Consider the following 19,661-nt stretch of genomic DNA (forward strand, 5'->3'; position numbering starts at 1 on the left):
CCAGCTAACAAAATCACATTCAGCATTCCTGCAATTTCTTTAGTGAGTCTTAATTATGATCTAATAAAAAAACATTTTCATAGATTTAGTTCAGGTCCTTAGTCATTTTTAACCTGTTCAATCAAAATTCTTGATATTTTCAAAATATCACCAGCTGGAGATACTTTTAAAAATGTTACGTTAATTTTGCTTTATTAAGCAATTGGGGGAAAAACAATTAGGGTTTAAAATCTCAGAAACCTGGGCTACTCTCAGAACTAAAAAAGACAACAAATGCAAGGAACCAAATAGCACTTAAAATTAAAGACAATAGCGGGGGCGAAATTACCCACTGTCCAAAACAGGACGCAACTACCGTTTTCGAAGTGTTCTGGCTGCTCCAATGCATGGGGCAGCCATTCCGTAGAAATTCAGTCCTTCGGCAGGGGGGGGGCGGGGGGGGTTTGGAGCAGGGCAAAAGTGGCCTCATCATCTGGGCGGAAGTGGGGATGGGACGGAGTGGTCGGCACTAGCGGAGCGGAAGTGGGGGCGAGGTGGAGTGACCGACACTGCCGCGTCACAACGTCCCTCCCCTTCAGTTAAAGGGGAGGGCCATTGCAAACTCTGCAGCCACTTTAGTGGCTAACACTAGGCCACCAGTGAGGGTTTCGGCCAGGCCAGAGGCTTGGCTGCCCGGCCGAATCAGTGGCCATAATTGTCGGCCCGACATGGCAGTCGGCCAACAAACAAAAATAACGGCGCGCGGCAATGCCACCTCCCCTTGAAGGGCAGCCAGGCTGCCCAGCCACAGAAAGGGTACCGACAGCAAAAGCTGTCAGTGGCACCGCCCGACAGTGACGCTGCTCCTGCGGGGCAATTCCGGGAAAGGAGCAATTTCCCGAGGGGCAATTTCAGGAAGGGGTCCCCACCGGTCGGTATGTGGTCGGCGAGGGCACGAAGCAGCTGGAAAACGGGCGGTGCGGTTCCGGACACCGCTCCAAATCTGAGGAAGAGCCATTTTCAAAATGGCGGCTCCTCTGCGGCCATTCCGCACCAACCCATGGCCGCTGCTTTCAGGCCTTATAGAAAGGGGCAATTTCAACCCCAGCAACTGTTATTAACTCCAGTTGTTTAGTAATACACTAAAAGAAAGAGAACAAAAAAAAAGAAAACAAACTTGTGTTTATATAGGTCCTCATCATATCCATAGGACATCACAAAGCATTTTACAACCAATGCCTTCTTTGTCAAGTGTAACCATTATTGTTATGTCAGCAAATGCAAAAGTCATATGCGCAGAAAGGCCCCACAAACAAAAATGAAGGAATAATGACTAGATTTTTTTTTGGTAGCATTGGTTGACAAAGAAATATTACTAAGAATACTAGAAGAACTTCCTTGCTTTTCTTCAAATAGTTGATCTGATTATGTTGATCCGAGCAGGTAGGCAGGGCCAAGATTTAATATTGCATCCAAAAGATGGCACCCCTGACAATCCAGCACTCCCTCAGTACTGCACTCAAGTCTCAGCCTACATTATCCATTCAAGTCTACAGTGAGTCTTAAAGCCACAACCACTTTCTTCAGAGGCAAGAGTGATACCAACTGAACCAATCTGACACATATTGTGATTTCAGTTTTGCCTGTTTGTACAATTAGTTTATCCTGAAGAAAGCAACTCTGGGCTCATCAACATAAATAATCTACCCTCTATAGTCATGTACTCTGGACCACCCATTTAACATTCTGGGGGATCATTCTGCAGAAATACTCTCTGATCTCCTAAAGCGTTCAAGCAAAACTGCAAATGATTTATCCATGGCAGCAAACAACCCTGTGCCTTCAATGTTTCATGGACAATTTTGTCTGTCTCCAGCAGCAAAGGAACCACTTTTGGACTATTTGGCCAACTCAGTTCATACTGTCCAATTCTATTTGCTACCGGATAATTATTAAGAAGTTAATTGACACCAAATCCAAGTAGGGTGTGAAATTGGGAGTAATTTTACATATCCAGTATTCTGGGGGGGGGGGGGGGAAGACTTTTCTTTTAATCTCAAGTTTCACTCAAGACCTTTTGAGTTTAAAATCAGCATCCTCTCGTTAAAAATCTCTCCGTCTAAATCAAACAACCCTTTTTAAAATTTGTATCATCTATATCTCACTATTTAAAGGCCCAAATTGAGTATCCCCTCAATCTTTTCTTCAATGCAAACAAGTTAGCTCAGAGTCACTCAATCGTTAGAGACCCAGGTCTAGAATCATCCTCGTCCCTCTTTGAATTTCTTCCAATGCAATGTGTGTAAAGATTCAAATAATGGTATCTTTACATGCTCTTCCCGAAGTTGGTAGTTTTCGGAAATAAACTGGACAAAATCCAAGAAGAAAAGTATTAAAGAGGCTCTAGACCATTGGCCTTCAGCTCTCTAGACCAGGATTGCAGTTATCGTTTTGCATTTTCCTCATTTATGCAGAGTAGCAGCACTGAAGGATTTCTTCCCACCACTCTGGCACCACCATAACATGACACCAACCCATTTTCCTGAGACGAGGCCATAAAGGACATGTTTCCCTCATCCTTAGGCAGTCACCAGGGCCAAAGAGTGGAATGAGGTAACACTGCATCACGGACAGCGGAGCGAACGGTAAAGGGTCTTAAAGGGCTGGAAGAGCTGAGGAGAAGGAAGGAAGGAGATGCAGATTTTGTAGTCCTTAGCGGGACCTTCAGAGCTGGGACCAACTTTAGGACGCCTTCAGAGGGTGACTCCTCTCAAACATGAAATAGTGTTAGACCTGACCTGGGAGCACTTGCTACTGACACTAGGATCAAAAACTGAAACTTGTTCCACTCCTGAGCCAATAACCATAAACACAAAACCTCACCAAAAGATTGGGCTGTTAAATTAGCATAGTGGAACCAACCAAATAAATTTAACTTAACAAACCAAATGTTGTATCCGAAGGGCAACCTTCACAACCCTTTTAATAGTAGTACGTGGCAATAAGAATAATTCTATTAAAGATTAAAATAGAAAAGCTATTGGCAATTTGTGTTCTGTTGTCAATCTGTCTGCAATCCAAAATTTACAAATTATTTAAACTGAAATTATCTAATAATTTAACCCTGTTGCAGAACTCACTGCAGTATAACTAGAATGGTATTTCTGTTCTATTAGTTACCTGCTTGCTCCACATTAAAAAAATGATCACAAGCAATGGGATTCATAAAGAAGCAGCTAAATAACTGGACACTGACGAACCACATTGGCAACGTCTTGGTTTAGTAGTCTCTATCGCCCATAGGTTGCTTACTCCATGTGCATGTTCTAACCACAAGACTAACCCTGCAGAGACAGCCCAGCAATACAGGATGCAACACACAGATGTTCGCCTGGTGGATCATCAGTAGACTTGGCAAAGACCAGATAACAGACCAAAATGCACAGCCTTCTCAATAATCAACAGGAGGGTGGGGAATTTGGGTCAAATTAGCAATGAGTGAAAATACCTCACCCTGGTCCCTTTTTAAAAAAATGAATAGGTGAGGTAATTTTCTAGTGTCACATATACAAGGATTCATACATATGGCATATGCAATGTTTAAATAGTCAAAATATCATCCATTCATAAAGATGATTCACATAAACAACTCTAGTTTCCTAGCAACAGCATTGGAAGTATCCACATGAAGCCACATCTTGATCAGGTTTCCTGATGTTTTTCCATTTAGCAATCTGCTCATACTGGTTTCACATACCAGATCACGGTGTGGAGCTGTGCTTGTGATGAAATATATATATATATTTTTTTTTAAAGAGTTTGTTTTAAAAAAAATAGAATGAGAAAAAGCAAATCCAAGACATATGGACAGCTTGCATAAAAAGGGGCGGTAGCCAGAGATAAACATCTTCCAGAAAGACAACGGTAGATGGCGGAGTTATAATGTGAAAGTTCAGACCTGAGCCGTTGCAATATTTTCACAAAAGTGGCCCAATTTTATGAAAGATCTTGAGGTGGGCAAGAACACAGGAAGCATTTAGTGAAAGTTCTGGCTGGTTGCTTTATATTGTTAAAGACAAACAGCTGTGCGCCAGTACTTCTGATGTTTAAAAAAAACTGCCCGATACAGATTTTTGAGCGATAAGGGAGCAAAGGGTTATGGGGAGCAGGCAGGGAAACGGAGCTGAGTTCATGATCAGATCAGCCATGATCTTATTGAATGGCGGAGTAGGCTCGAGGGGTCAAATGGCCTGCTCCTGTTCCTATTTCTTATGTTCTGATGTGCACCAGAAGCCGGAGCCAGAGGCTCATCCAAAATTGGGCCCTGCCTCACCTCCTTGCTGCATCGCCGGTAAGTCTTGAGAGTTGGGTGGAGGAAAATGCAGGAGGGGCGAGTACGGGCTGGCAGCGGTCTGCAGTAGTGCTGTGGATCCAGGAAAAAGGCATTTTCCCCACCGTTTCTTCAGTGGCCTCCAGCGATCCCTTTAAGAACCGCTGTTTAGGCTGCAGTAGAACTGGAAAAACTAGTCAAAGCTTACTTGGTGCATGCTCCATCTAGTTTATCCACACAGTGTGCAGGAACAGGCGCGCGACCCTCTTTGGATATATAATATGATCCAATGCTGATGCAGGCAGCTGCCAGGGATGCTTAAAAACAATGAGGACCAACATGGCGGAAGTCATGCCAACACGGCAGATTAGATGCAGCAATACGCGCCTAAATATTTGAGACAAAAAACAGGCAAAGCACATACCAATTTTTACCCCAGTTTCCAAATTTTTGCTGAATGTGGCCCACACCAAGTACCAGGATGTCAGAATCAAGGCCACCATATAAAATGAGTTTGACTCAGTGCACAGGCTGGCAATTTTCAAACATCATCTAGAAAAAAAATTCGACTCATTGACATGCCTGGTGCCCTTTCATAAAAGTCAAACTGCTCACACGTCAGATGTACCTCGAAGCGGTGATGCTCGCCAGAAACTTTTCCGTGTTCTCCGACAACTCCGCCGGGAGCAGAATTTCCACTGGTTGTAGGCAGAGGATCCGGCTCTCCAGCTCCGACCTGGATTTACAATCGTGAAAACAATCAAACACCACATCACCGGTGTTGGGTTGGACTGCCTGCGAAACATTGGTTAAAGTCAAAATTAAGGAAATTCTACATACAAACATAGAAACACAGAAAATAGGTGCAGGAGTAGGACATTCAGCCCTTCGAGCCTGCACCACCATTCAATAAGATCATGGCTGATCAGTCACCTCAGTACCCCTTTCCTGCTTTCTCTCCATACCCCTTGATTCCTTTAGCCATAAGGGCCATATACAACTCCCTCTTAAATATATCCAATGAACTGGCATCAACAACTTTCTGCGGTAGAGAATTCCACAGGTTCACAACTCTCTGAGTGAAGAAGTTTCTCCTCATCTCAATCCTAAATGGCTTACCCCTTATCCTTAGATTATGTCCCCTGGTCATGGACTTCCCCAACATCGGAAACATTCTTCCTACATCTAACCGGTCCAGTCCCGTCAGAATTTTATATGTTTCTATGAGATTCCCTCTCATACTTCTAAACTCCAGCGAATACAGGCTCAGTTGATCCAGTCTCTCATACGTCAGTCCTGCCATTCCGGGAATCAGTTTGGTGAACCTTCACTGCACTCCCTCAATAGCAAGAATGTCCTTCCTCAGATTAAGAGAACAAAACTGAACACAATATTCCAGGTGAGGCCTCACCAAGGCCCTATACAACTTCAGCAAGACCTCCCTGCTCCTATACTCAAATCCCCTAGCTATGAAGGCCAACATACCATTTGCCTTCTTCATTGCCTGCTGTACCTGCATGCCAACTTTCAATGACTGATGTACCATGACACCCAGGTCTCGTTGCACCTCCCCTTTTCCTAATCTGCCGCCATTCAGATAATATTCTGCCTTCGTGTTTTTGCCACCAAAGTGGTTAATCTCACATTTATCCACATTGTACTGCATCTGCCATGCATTTGCCCACTCACCTAACCTGTCCAAATCACCCTGCAGCCTCTTAGCGTCCTCCTCACAGCTCACACCGCCACCCAGCTTAGTGTCATCTGCAAACTTGGAGATATTACAATCAATTGCTTCATCCAAATCATTAATGTATATTGTAAAGAGCTGGGGTTCCAGCACTGAGCCCTGCGGCACTCCACTAGTCACTGGCTCCCATTCCGAAAAGGACCCGTTTATACCGACTCGCTACTTCCTGTCTGCCAACCAATTCTCTATCCACGCCAGTACGTTATCCCCAATACCATGTGCTTTGATTTTGCACACCAATCTCTTATGTGGGACCTTGTCAAAAGCCTTTTGAAAGTCCAAATGTACCACATCCACTGGTTCTCCCTTGTCCACTCTACTAGTTACATCCTCAAAAAATTCCAGAAGATTTGTCAAGCAGGATTTCCCTTTCATAAATCCATGCTGACTTGGACTGATCCTGTCACTGCTTTCCAAATGCGCTGCTGTTTCATCTTTAATAATTGATTCCAACTTTTTCCCCACTATTGATGTCAGGCTAACCAGTCTATAATTACCCGTTTTCTCTCTCCCTCCTTATTTAAAAAGTGGTGTTACATTAGCTACCCTCCAGACCATAGGAACTGATTCAGAGTCGATAGACTGTTGGAAAATGATCACCAATGCATCCACTATTTCTAGGGACACTTCCTTAAGTACTCTGGGATGCAGACTATCAGGCCCCGGGGATTTATCGGCCTTCAATCCCATCAATTTCCCCAACACAATTTCCCACTTAATAAGTATGTCCTTCAGTTCTTCCTTCTCACTCGACCCTCGGTCCCCGATATTTCCAGAAGGTTATTTGTGTCTTCCTTCGTGAAGACAGAACCAAAGTATTTGTTCAACTGGTCTGCCATTTTTTTGTTCCCCATTACAAATTCAGCTGAATCTGACTGCAAGGGACCTACGTCTGTCTTCACTCATCTTTTTCTCTTCACATATCTATTGAAGCGTTTGCAGCCAGTTTTTATGTTCCCGGCAAGCTTCCTCTCATACTCTATTTTCCCCCTCCTAATTAAACCCTTTATCCTCCTCTGCTGAATTCTAAATTTCTCCCAGTCCTCAGGTTTGCTGCTTTTTCTGGCCAATTTATATGACTCTTCCTTGGATTTAACACTATCCTTAATTTCCCTTGTTAGCCACAGTTGAGCCACCTTCCCTGTTTTATCTTTACTCCAGACAGGGATGTACAATTGTTGAAGTTCATCCATATGATTTTTAAATGTTTGCTATTGCCTATCCACCGTCAACCCTTTAACTATCACTCGCCAGTCTATTCTAGCCAATTCACGCCTCATACCATCGAAGTTACCTTTCCTCAAGTTCAGGACCCTAGTCTCTGAATTAACTGCATCACTCTCCATCTTAATTAAGAATTCTACCATATTATGGTCACTCTTCCCCAAGGGGCCTCGCACAACAAAATTGCTAATTAGTCCCTTCTCATTACACATCACCCAGTCTAGGATGGCCAGCCATCTAGTTGGTTCCTCGAAATATTGGTCTAGAAAACCATCCCTAATACGCTCCAGGAAATCCTCCTCCACCGTATTGCTACCAGTTTGGTTAGCCCAATCTATATGTTGATTAAAGTCGCCCATGATAACTGCTGTAGCTTGATTGCACGCATCCCTAATTTCTTGTTTGATGCTATCCCCAACCTCACTACTACTGTTTGGTGGTCTGTACACAACTTCCACTAGCGTTTTCTGGCCTTTGGTATTCCGCAGCTCCACCCACAGATTCCACATCATCCAGGCTAATGTCCTTCCTTACTATTGCGTTAATTTCATCTTTAACCAGCAACACTACCCCACTTCCTTTTTCTTTCTGTCTAACCTTCCTGAATGTTGAATAACCCTGGATGTTGAGTACCCAGCCTTGGTCACCGTGGAGCCATGTCTCCGTGATGCCAATTATATCATATTCATTAATTGCTGCCTGTGCAGTTAATTCGTCCACCTTATTACGAATACTCCTCACATTAAGGCACAGAACCTTCAGGCTTGTCTTTTTAAACACACATTGCTGTAATGTGGCCCTTTTTGATTTTTGCCTCGGGTTTCTCTGCCCTACACTTATACTTTTCTTCTTTCTATCTTTTGCTTCTGCCCCCATTCTACTTCCCTCTGTCTCCCTGCATAGGCTCCCATCCCCCTGCCATATTAGTTTAACCCCTCCCCAACAGCACTGGCAAACACTCCCCCCCTAGGACATTGGTTCCGGTCCTGCCCAGGTGCAGACCGTCCGGTTTGTACTGGTCGCACCTCCCCCAGAACCGGTTCCAATGTCCCAGGAATTTGAATCCCTCCCTTCTGCATCACTCCTCAAGCCACGTATTCATCTGAGCTATCCTGCGTTTCCTACTCTGACTAGTACATGGCACTGGTAGCAATCCTGAGATTACTATCGTTGAGGTCCTACTTTTTAATTTAACTTCTAGCTCCCTAAATTCAGCTTGTAGGACCTCATCCCATTTTTTTACCTATATCATTGGTAACTATATGCACCACGACAACTGGCTGTTCACCCTCCCCCTCCAAAATGTCCTGCAATTGCTCAGAGACATCCTTGACCCTTGCACCAGGGAGGCAACATATCATCCTGGAGTCTCGATTGCGGCCGCAGGAACGTCTATCTATTCCCCTTACAATCGAATCCCCTACCACTATAGCTCTCCCACTCTTTTTCCTGCCCTCCTGTGCAGCAGAGCCACCCACAGTGCCATGGACTTGGCTGCTGTTGCCCTCCCCTGGTGAGTCATCCCCCTCAACAGTACCCAAAACGGTGTATCTGTTTTGCAGGGGTATGACTGCAGGGGACCTCTGCACTACCTTCCTTGCACTGCTCTTCCTGTTGGTCACCCATCCCCTATCTGTGTAACATAAGGACTAAAGTTTCTAGAATTCCAGATGGCCTTTTTTTTTCTTCCAAAATGTAGTTTTGTAGCCAAGATACTGGACCACAGGGACGCTCAACCAGAGCTCAAATCCACTTTGGACTGGTGCGCAGATACGCTTCCATCTAAAATCAATTAAGTTTACCTCTCATTCACATCTGAATAAAAGCATTAGTATGGTCTGTTTACAGACCTGGGAGGCAGGTATAGCCTGTAATGCACAAATGTCTCAAAACCACACCTGAACGGACCCCCAACAATAGGCTTGATAGGTTATAATATAGGCCACAAGGGGTCCACAATTCTGCAGCCATGGAAATTGCCATGATATTTACCGCCGACCACAGAATTTCTTCCTGCTATTTTTTCCTTGTTTTCCTTCTCCAATCAGTTTTCCCCTTAACTATATTGGAATCAACACCTGGTGTTCGGATTCTGAACTGTGGCAAGTGAAACCAATCTTCTAATTTTTATTGATGTGTTGCAACTTAATCTCCAAAGCATTTTGCACTGTACATTTCAGCTGCATGTGTAGTGTACAAGGAGTGAAATCTACAGGGATTATGCAACCCAATGATTGCAGCTCTTTAGCTCTTTAACTAGCGAGTCTGGTAAATGTGGACAATGTGACATGCAGGGTGGCGGGTTGATTAACAAACTGGAATTCACTGGAGATCACGTGTCACTATTCAGAACCAGAGCATCAGTATTGTTTACAGATATCCTACTTTTCCCACTTGGCTAGACAGAGAATTAGGAGAGACAGCCACGCATTTACAGGGCCGCTATTACTTGAAACAGCTAAGCAGTGCAAGCAAAAGTCAAGAATAAATCGCTTTTAACAAAAAACTCAAAATGCACCATTTTTTTTCCTGAATAAAAGCATGAGTTTTGTGTCTGTTTTATACAGTATTTCAAAAATTATCAAATTGAGGTGTCACTAAATCCTGGATAAATCAAATGCAGATCGCTTGCTGGAGAAACTGATCTGGGAATACCGCAGAATCTTCGAGGCCCTGGATGCAGTAATAAAGAAAGACTTGGATTTATATAGCGCCTTTCACTGCCACCGGACGTCTCACAGCGCTTCACTGATGTACTTGGAGTGTAGTCACTGTTGTAATGTGGGAAGCGTGGCAGCCAATTTGCACACAGCAAACTCCCACAGACAGCAATGTGATAATAACCAGATAATCTGTTTTTTTGTTATGCTGATTGAGGAATAAATATTGGCCAGGACACTGGACTCCTTTGCTCTTCTTCGAGTCGTGCCATGGGATCTTTTATGTCCACTGGAGAGAGCAGACAGAGCAGTTTAACGTCTCATCCAAAAGACACCGCCTCAGACACTGCAGCACTCCCTCAGCACTGCACTGGAGTGTCAGCCTAGATTATTTTGTGTGTGCTCAGGTTCATGGAGTGGGACTTGAACCCACAACCTTCTGACTCAGAGGCGAGTGGGCTACTCACTGAAACAGAAAATCATCAAACACTTCACTAGTCAACTGCTCAGAGAATGAGTGCAAGCAATAGTGTGCGCACTCCCAATATCCAGCAGAATTTCAGCAGGGCAAGGAGTTGCACAAAAGATCCCCCTACTGCACAGTCCACTAAAATGTGATATTTGTTCATCATCTTTACTAGTTGAATAAGACCATTTTTCTATTTCATCCCTGGGCCTAGGATATTGTTGTACCAAACCCTGGGTACTCTATTATCCACTAATTTCCATTATGGGGGGGGGGGGGGGGGGTGGCGGGGAGGAAAGAGGAGGATAATATCAGCTCCACTGAAATTGAAAAATTAAATCAGTTCATCTACAAGAGTTCTAAAGTGATATTAGATAAGAGTAAATTATCAGTAATAATTTTTTTTTAATATTTTTAATTTTAGCCATTAAAAAATGGTGTTTACATAGCATCTGGCATCACCTCTCTGGAAAAAAGTGTTAAACCACTTTACATTCGCTCACTTACTATTCCTGGAGTAACCGTTAAGTAAGGCTGCACAAACTGTAATTAGACGAATGACCAGTTAATCATTTTTTGGTGATACTAGTTGAGAGGGGGAACATTGACTAAGGCACCAGAAACGTGCCATGGGATGTTTAATGTTCACCTTCAGTCGGTCAGGTTTAACGTTTCATCCCAAAGACACCACTCCTGACAAAATAGTACTCCATTCATGTGGCAGCCTAGCACGAGCCCAAGTAGGGAGCTTGAACCCACAAAGACTTAAAATAAAATTCAGCTTCACTACAAGTGGAATTACATTGAAAGTGTAGCTATGACACCACCTTGAGGTCAGCAGGATTGATTTGTTTGAATTTTGGGTGGGGTTGGTGAATTACAACATACGGGCCCCGATATTTACAGGGAGGGCGGGAGGGAGTAGGGAAGCGTGTTTGTGGGAGGGAAACATGGAAATCCCAGGAACGCGAAGGTCCTGCCAAATTGAACAGCAGAACTTCATTATCATTTGTTTAATTCCGTTTCCCGCCCATCAGCTGACCAGATTGACAGGTTGGCATATATACAACATATGGGCCCCGATATTTACGAAGATAGTAAGGCAGGATAGCCAGCCATTAAAAGGCAATCTGAAGTGTCGGGACAGGGAGGATGAGGGGCAAAGATCGGGGCATGGTGGAAGGATTCAGACCACGGCAGCAAGGAGGGAGGGAGGCAAACATCACGGGTTTGCAGGGGTTAAGGAGGTCGCCTCTCAGGAGCGGGACAGACACCCCTCCCCCCCCGACCTTCTCTCGTGTGTCATTGGGGGTTAATATCCACCCCAAGGGGTCTAATTGAGTTTTGGTGGGAAGAAATACACACATTTAGTTTAGAGATTTGGAGCAACTTTGGGATTTTAAAAACATTTTATAGCACTGCTTACATTGCCTTCTGTGCTGCAGTTGCCAAGCACTTCCAGGTCTCTGCCTGGAATGCATGTTCTATATTATGGGGTTATCACCTGGTTAAAAGAGTACTTACACTTGTAATGACAAGACGTAACTTTCTGTAGCGAGTTTCATTTGTATCTTCTGCACAAATGCAGCAACTTTACGGCATTCAATGCATTTCAATGGTGAGGCAGTCAGTGAGATGCCATTTCGCGAAGCTAACGGCAGAAATAGTGGGGACAGCAACTTTTGGATAGTCGCATTTATCCGCGCATCTGTACTATTTCCATCAATAAATGTGTGCGCGATTAGCCTCACTGTTATTTTGACAGTAAAATCTGGTTTGTAATGTCTAATTCTTTTAAACTTCAGTAACAGAAACCTCACCACTATATTTGAAAATCGGTTTGCAATCAAACAAATGCTTTCACTGCTAGTCACTCGCTAAAAACATTGGTATCTGTGATTTTTAAACTATGCCCTTAATCCTTTCTGAAATATTAAAACTTATACTTGCTAAACCCAGAGTAGAGAAAGCATTGTGTATACATTCAATGATTTCTGACGAACACAGTGCATAAAATTGACCTAGTTAACACAATACATAAAATGACTAAACAGTTGCTGCTACCTATCATAAAATGCAACACAGCACATTTGTTGGAATAGGACTGGGTTCTACTGTTGTATCAATGGTCAAGCTGGTTCACGCACTGTGTTACCTTTTGCTGCCATCTAGTGGCTGACGAACAAATTAAAAGCTTTTTTGTTACCTCATTCAAACCATGTAGTAATTATCATTACGAGATCGGGTAGGTTTTTTGTTTAATGTTGTTCTTGAGATATTGGTAATGCTGGCAAGGATGTATTTATTGCCCATCCCTGGTTGCCCTGAGTTGGTGATTATGCAACCATCATGAAGGCTGGATGTTGGAGTCAGATTGCCCATGCTAAAGTTTGAATTTTGATAAGCTTCGGGGAAAAAAAGAGGTTCCCGTGTGAATTTTAGAAGTTCGTTTTTCAGCAGTGAGAAGTTTTGAAGGAGAAAAATGTCAGTAAATAGAAGTGATAGATTGTATTCGAACTCAGTTCAACAGTGGCTGTAACCCATTAAAATTATAGCACAGTGCAATAAATACATGCAATGTGTTAGCTGAATTTAGAACAAGAAAACAAGTCAGGAAGGAAGACTATAGACAATTCTCCAACATGAGGATAGCAGCAGTTCACTGCACAGGAAGATGGAGCTGTTTCTATATGGCAACTGAACTGTTACTCTAACTAGTGGGGTGCCACAGGGATCAGTGCTGGGGCCTCAACTATTTATAATCTATATTAATGACTTGGATGAAGGGACCGAGTGTAATGTAGCCAAATTTGCTGATGACACAAAGATAGGTGGGAAAGCAAGTTATGAGGAGGACGCAAATAATCTGTAAAGGGATATAGATGAGCTAAGTGAGTGGGCAAAAATTTGGCAGATGGAATGTGGGAAAATGTGAGGTTATCTACTTTGGTAAGAAAAATAAAAAAGCAAATTATTACTTAAATGGGGAGAGATTACAAAATGCTCCGGTACAGAGGGATCTGGGAGTCCTTGTACATGAAACTCAAAACGTTTGTATGCAGCGGGTAATTAGAAAAGCAAATGGAATGTTGGCTTTTATTGCAAAGGGGATGGAGTATAAAAGTAAGAAAGTCCTGCTACAACTGTAGCCCAGGGATGGGCAATAAATACAACCTTGCCAGCATTACCAATATCTCAAGAAAAACATTAAACAAAAAAGGATAAACTTGCATCGGAGGCAGTTCACAGAAGGTTCAGGAAGTTGATTACTGAGATGAAAGGGTTATCATATGAAGAAAGGTTGAGCCTATACTCATTGGAGTTTTGAAGAATGAGAGGTGATCTTATTGAAACGTATAAGATCCTGAGGGGGCTCGACAAGTTAGATGTTTCCTCTCGTGGAGGAATCTAAAACTAGGAGGTATAGTCTCAAAATAAGGGGTCGCCTATTTAAAACAGAAATAAGGAGAAATTTCTTCTCTCAGAGGGTCATGAGTCTTTGGAATTTACCCCAGAGAGCTGATTGAATATATTTAAGGTGGGGATAGATGGATTTTTGAGGTATTAGGGAGTCAAGGGTTATAGGGAAAGGGCAGGGAAGTGGCGTTGAGGCCAAGATTAGATCAGCCAAGATCAGATCAGCCAAGATCTTATTGAACGGCGGAGCAGGCTCGAGGGGCCAGGTGGCCTACTTCTGCTCCTATTTCTGATGTTCTTATGCTACCTGAACAAATAAATGGCACGTTATTCCATAGGTTCCAAATTAGAATCAAACTCTATATACATTTATGGCCCCCTAGTTTTCGACTACCCCAGAAATGCAAGTTGTTCTTTTTGCAGGCATCACATGTAAAGTCCTAGGACAAAAATTAAAACTTAATCCATTATTCCTGCAAGTATGTCTTACAGATATCAACTTTCACCAATAATATTAAAACATATTTGGGACAAAAGATCAAAGTCTAGGTTAGTGTTTTATTTTTCTGGTGTACATTTGTAACTTCAGAAGCAATTCCTGTTTGGAGATGTTCATTGTGAAGGGATTCTTACCACGAGCCCAATCAGAACTCCTTTCTTCATATGGCCTTTTTTGCTCTCTGTTTGTTCACAGATACACATCAGGTAGTTGTTGGGAAGTTCACTAGCCACATCTCCGACTTCAACTGAGTCACTGTCCAGGTTCAGCAGTGGATTAATATGTAACAATCGTCAAGGAAAGTAGGAAAAATTAGTATTTAGTTACCTAATTAATTATTCCACCAAATTTGGGTTCAAAAGATCATGAATGTTGATTCAATTACGCAATGTAATCCTGTATATTTATACTCTTCAGATAGATGTCATTGATTCATCAACAGATTGTTAAAATAATCTGGTCTTGGTTAGTATGGTCCAGGGTTATTGGGAACCTGTCTATATCAGTCTACACGATATAACTGTAGGTGAGTGTTCTTTGCGGGGGGGGGGGGGGTTGGGTGGGCAGATATCCCTATGAAATGGGAAGTTTGAAAGGAATCCAAAGAATTATATTTTAGGATTAAAATAAAAGTTTTGCCAAAAAAAGATAGGGGGAATGAAACATTGAAATTGGAAAGTCATCCAAAGTTTTCCTCATTCACCTCCCAACAGCCTGGTTCAGAATATCAGAGCAAGAGTTTTGGGGGCAGAATGTTCTTTTTATTATATATTCTCAGGATGTGGGCATCGATGGCAAGGCTGGCATTTATTGCCCAACACTAGTTGCCCTGAGAAAGTGGTGCTGGGCCTTGTAGTGCAGCAGTTTGATGCAACTGGCTTACTAGGTCACTTCAGAGGCAATTAAGAGTCAAGCACGTTTGTGCAGGACTGGAGTCACATATAGGCCAGACCGGGGAAGATCAGCAGGTTCCCTCCCCCCACCCCAAGGACATTAGGGAACCAGTTGGGCTTTTGTAACAATCCAACAACTTCATGGTCACTCTTACTGATAGCAGTTTTTTATGTCCAGATTCTTTACAAAAAAAAACTTAATTCAAATTCTCAATGGGATGGATCTGAACTCACATTGCATTATTTGACCAGGCCTCTGGATTACTATTCCGTTAAGATAACCGCTACACTACCATAAACTAGACCAAGCTGGGGCAAGAATAGGCTGGGGCTCTTTTCTGTAGAAAAGGGAAGACTGAGGGGTGACCTAATAGAGGTCTTTAAGATTATGAAAGGGTTTGATCAGATCGACATAGAGAAGATCTTTCCACTTGCAGGGGATACCAGAACTAGGGGGCATAAATATAAGATACTCACAAATAAACCCAAAAGGGAATTCAGAAGAAACTTCTTTACCCAATGTGTGGTTAGAATGTGGAACTCGCTACCACAGAAAGTAGTTGAGGCAACTAGAATAGATGCATTTAAGGGGAAGCTAAATAAACACATGAGCAAGGAATAGGAGGATATATTGACAGGGTTAGATGAAAAGGCTGGAAGGATGCTCAAGTGGAGCATAAACACCAGCATGGACCGGTTAGGCCGAATTGCCAGTTTCTGTGCTGTAAATATTATGTAACTATGCAAGACCAATGAAGAGGGGAGGCAGATGTCCTTGAGCAGTATGGTTCGAGGTTATAGAGGAACTCTTATACGTAGAGGAACTCTTGAACGTAGAGTGGCACCATGCTGTTGCTACAATCAGGGCACAAGCACTCTACAATGCAGAAACTTAGTAAAAATAAAAAATCAATGCGAGTATTTCCCACTTTATACTCACTGATTTTCTTTTTCACTAACAGAAGATAATAAAAGGGAGGATTTTTCTCTCATTACACTGGTTCTCAATTCATTCCTCACCAACAGGAATTTTACATTTTGGCCACAGAGATTTACACTGTCTTTTAAAGTCCCAGAGGCGCCCAATCCCACTCCACTGTCCCAGGCCTGCAGCACCATTTCCACATAACCCCGACCAGGGCCACCTCCCCAGCACAGGCAGAAACCCCACACAAAATGTTATTTAGGCTGACACTTGGGAATTTGCAGCACATGGGTCAGGTAAGTACATAGCCCACCGACCCTGCCAAAGTATCACTCTGGGCTACAGAAAATCTAAGCCCACACCTGATCTGAATGATATACTGTACAAGCTGAAAGCCCTATGAGATCATTCATGCACATCTCCGATCAGACCACCAGATGGCAGACGGGAGAAAAAAAGCTAGTTTAAAAAGAGGATGGAACTGATAAGACTGAAAGGATATCTTCTCCAATGAGTGTCGACTTGGTGTAGAGAGCAGTCAGCTTGCGAGTGAAGAGATTGCCTTTGTTCTCTCCAACAGCTTTAAGAGCTGCAGTCTCCATCTGCTTCACCACTCCCACCTGTAACAGATATACACAGTAATCGTTCATCAGATTCCATAGATTACCTTCACGATGCATGTCTTACATTAATGTCTAGTGTTGCAGTACTAATCATGGGTGCAAGTTAGAGGGGAGAAATACAGCTTAATTGATAACAAAAAAATTACATTCACTCTGATTTACTATACTGCTGTCAAAATAAAATTATAACGAGAGGTAGAAATAAGAAATAAAAAAGGATTTAAGACTATAGTAGGAGTTGTGTATAGGTCCTCTGGTAGCAGTTGTGAAGTGGTAAAAATGTATAAATGCAGAGATGAGACAAGCAAGTAGCAAAGGCAGAGTAGTTTTAATGGGATATTTTAACTTTCATTTAGATTGGGATAAACTAATTAACTCATGTCAGAAAGGTAGCAAATTTCTTGAGTTTTCTGCAACAATCTATCCTAGAACCAAGGGGGCAGGCCATATTAGATTTAGTAATGAGTAATGAGCCAGATTTAGTTAACAGCCTAAATGCGTGAACATTTATCCAATAGCAATCATAATATGATCAAGTTCAACGCAGTGTTCGAAAGAGAAAAATGCAAAACAGCTACTAAGATTCTAGATTTAGGTAAGGCCGACTTCAATGCGATGAGACGGAGACTGTCCACAGTAAACTGGGCAAATCTGTTAATGGGTAAAATGACACAAGATCAGTGGGTGATGTTCAAAAGAGAATTTAATGTGATACAGAACCAGTTTATACCCCCAAGAGGCAAAAGCCCCACTTGCCAAAAATAAACAGCCATGGATGTCAGAAGAGGAAAGGAGCAACATAAAACTAAAAGAAAAAGCATACAAAAATGCAAAGACTAGCACAGATCCTGGTGACTGGGCAAGATGCAAAGAACAAGAAACGGTGACAGAACAGACAGTGAGAGCTTCAAAAAAGGGACTATGAAAAGAAACTTGCAAGGGATACAAAAAAAAATTAGGAAAAAGATGATGGTCAGAAGCAATGTGGGCCCTTTGAAAATTGATAAAGGTGTAATGTAAATAAAAATAATGAAATGGCAGGAAAGTTAAATAATTACTTTGCATCAGTTTTCTATTTTTAGTAATTAAAGTAGAGGAAGAGGATAGCATGTCGGACATCCCACGGAAACTAATATTGAATCAGGGACAGGGTCTCACTAAAATTAACATAAGCAAAATAACAGTAATGAAGAAAATAATGGAATGACAAATCCCAGGGCCAGATGGTTTCCATCCCAGGGTTTTAAATGAAGTAGGTGAGCACATTGCAGATGCCCTAACTATAATCTTCCAAAGTTCTCTCGATTCAGGAACTGTTCCTTTAGATTGGAAAATTGTGCATGTCACACCGTTAGTTAAGAAAGGTGAGAGAGGAAAACCAGGGAATGAGAGAGTATGGGAGTTAGCCAAACATATGATGTCGGGAAATTACTAGAGTCTATTATTACGGATACTGTGACTAAACACCATGAAAACTGTCAGCTGATCAGGGAGCGCCAACATGGATTTGTGATGGGAGGTCATGCCTGACAAAGCTGATGGAATTTTTTGAGATGGTGATTAAAGTAGTGGATAGGGGAATGACTATGGATGTTAGTTATATGGACTTCCAGAAGGCCTTTGATAAATTCCCTCAAAGTCCCTCATAAGAGACTGTTAGCTAAAGCTGAAGTCATGGAATTGAAGGCAAATTATTGGCAGGGTTAGGAAACAGGCTGAGCAACAAGAAACAGATTAGGGATAACAGGCAGGTACTCTGAATTGGCAGGATATGACCAGTGGTGTCCCACAAGGATCTGTGTTGAGGCCTCAACTATTCACCCTATTTATTAACGACTTAGATGATGGGATAGAAAGCCAGATATCCAAGTTTGCAAATGACACAAAGATAGGTGGCAGATTGTAAGCAGTGTAGATGGAAGCATAAAATTACAAAGAGATATTAATAGATTAAGCAAAACTGTGGTAAATGGATTTCAATGTAGGCAAATATGTGGTCATCCACTTTGGACCTAAAAAGGATATGCACAGTGCTTTCTAAATGGCTAAAAGCTAGAAACAGTGGAGGTCCAAAGAGACTTGGGGGTTGAGGTACACGGATCATTAAAATGTCCTTGGCAGGTACAGAAAATAATCAAAAAGGGGAATGGAATGTTGACCTTTTTAATCTAAAGGATTTGAATGCAAGGAGGTAGAAGTTATTCTGTAGCTATCCAAAACCCTGGTTAGACCACACCTGGAGTACTGTGAGCAGTTCTGGGCACCACACTTTAGGAAGGATATAATGGCCTTGGAGGGAGTGGAGCATAGATTTACCAGATTTACCAGAATGACTACAAGGCTACAAGGATTAATCTACAAAGTGAGAGTACATAAACTAGGGTTGTATTCTCTGGACTTTAGATGGTTAAGGGGTGATTGATCGAAGTTCTCAAGAAATTAAGGGGGACAGATTAAGGTAGATAGAGAGAAACTATTTCCACTGGTTGGGGAGTCCAGGACTAGGGGGCATAGTCCAATATTTCAAGCCAGGTCTTTCAGGAGTGAAATTAGGAAACACCAACATGCAAAGGGTAGATGATGTTTGGAACCTCTTTGACAAATGGCAATTGATGCGAGATCAATTGTTAATTTTAAATCTGAGATTAACAGATTTTTGTTAACCAAGAGTATTAAGGGATATGGGACAAAGGTGGCGTTAGATCACAGATCAGTCATAATCTCACTGAATGGCAGTACAGGCTTGAGGGGATAAATGGCCTACTCTTGCTCCTGTGCTCCTAACTCATACACTTTACACCGAGGGAGGAAAACAGTCAAAGCTCGAGCAGCAGGGCAAAGGATAAATGGAGAGAGTTGAGATGCTGGGCCGCATGAACAATTGGAGGGGAAGGA

At 42.5% G+C, this 19,661-nt stretch overlaps 1 protein-coding gene across 1 annotated transcript in view; it reads right to left on the reverse strand.

Annotated features, from left to right (window-relative positions):
* msh3 (mutS homolog 3 (E. coli)) overlaps positions 1-19,661 on the reverse strand; it is a 348,510-nt gene that overhangs the window by 303,749 nt on the left and 25,100 nt on the right. The window contains exons 6-8 of the mRNA XM_070885637.1: positions 16,642-16,763; positions 14,460-14,604; positions 4,938-5,104 (exon numbers count right to left, since the gene is read on the reverse strand). Coding sequence (XP_070741738.1) covers positions 4,938-5,104; positions 14,460-14,604; positions 16,642-16,763 — 434 coding nt within the window. The remainder of the gene's footprint in view (positions 1-4,937; positions 5,105-14,459; positions 14,605-16,641; positions 16,764-19,661) is intronic.

Source organism: Pristiophorus japonicus, chromosome 1, assembly GCF_044704955.1.
Source record: "Pristiophorus japonicus isolate sPriJap1 chromosome 1, sPriJap1.hap1, whole genome shotgun sequence".
Taxonomy (NCBI): domain Eukaryota; kingdom Metazoa; phylum Chordata; class Chondrichthyes; family Pristiophoridae; genus Pristiophorus; species Pristiophorus japonicus.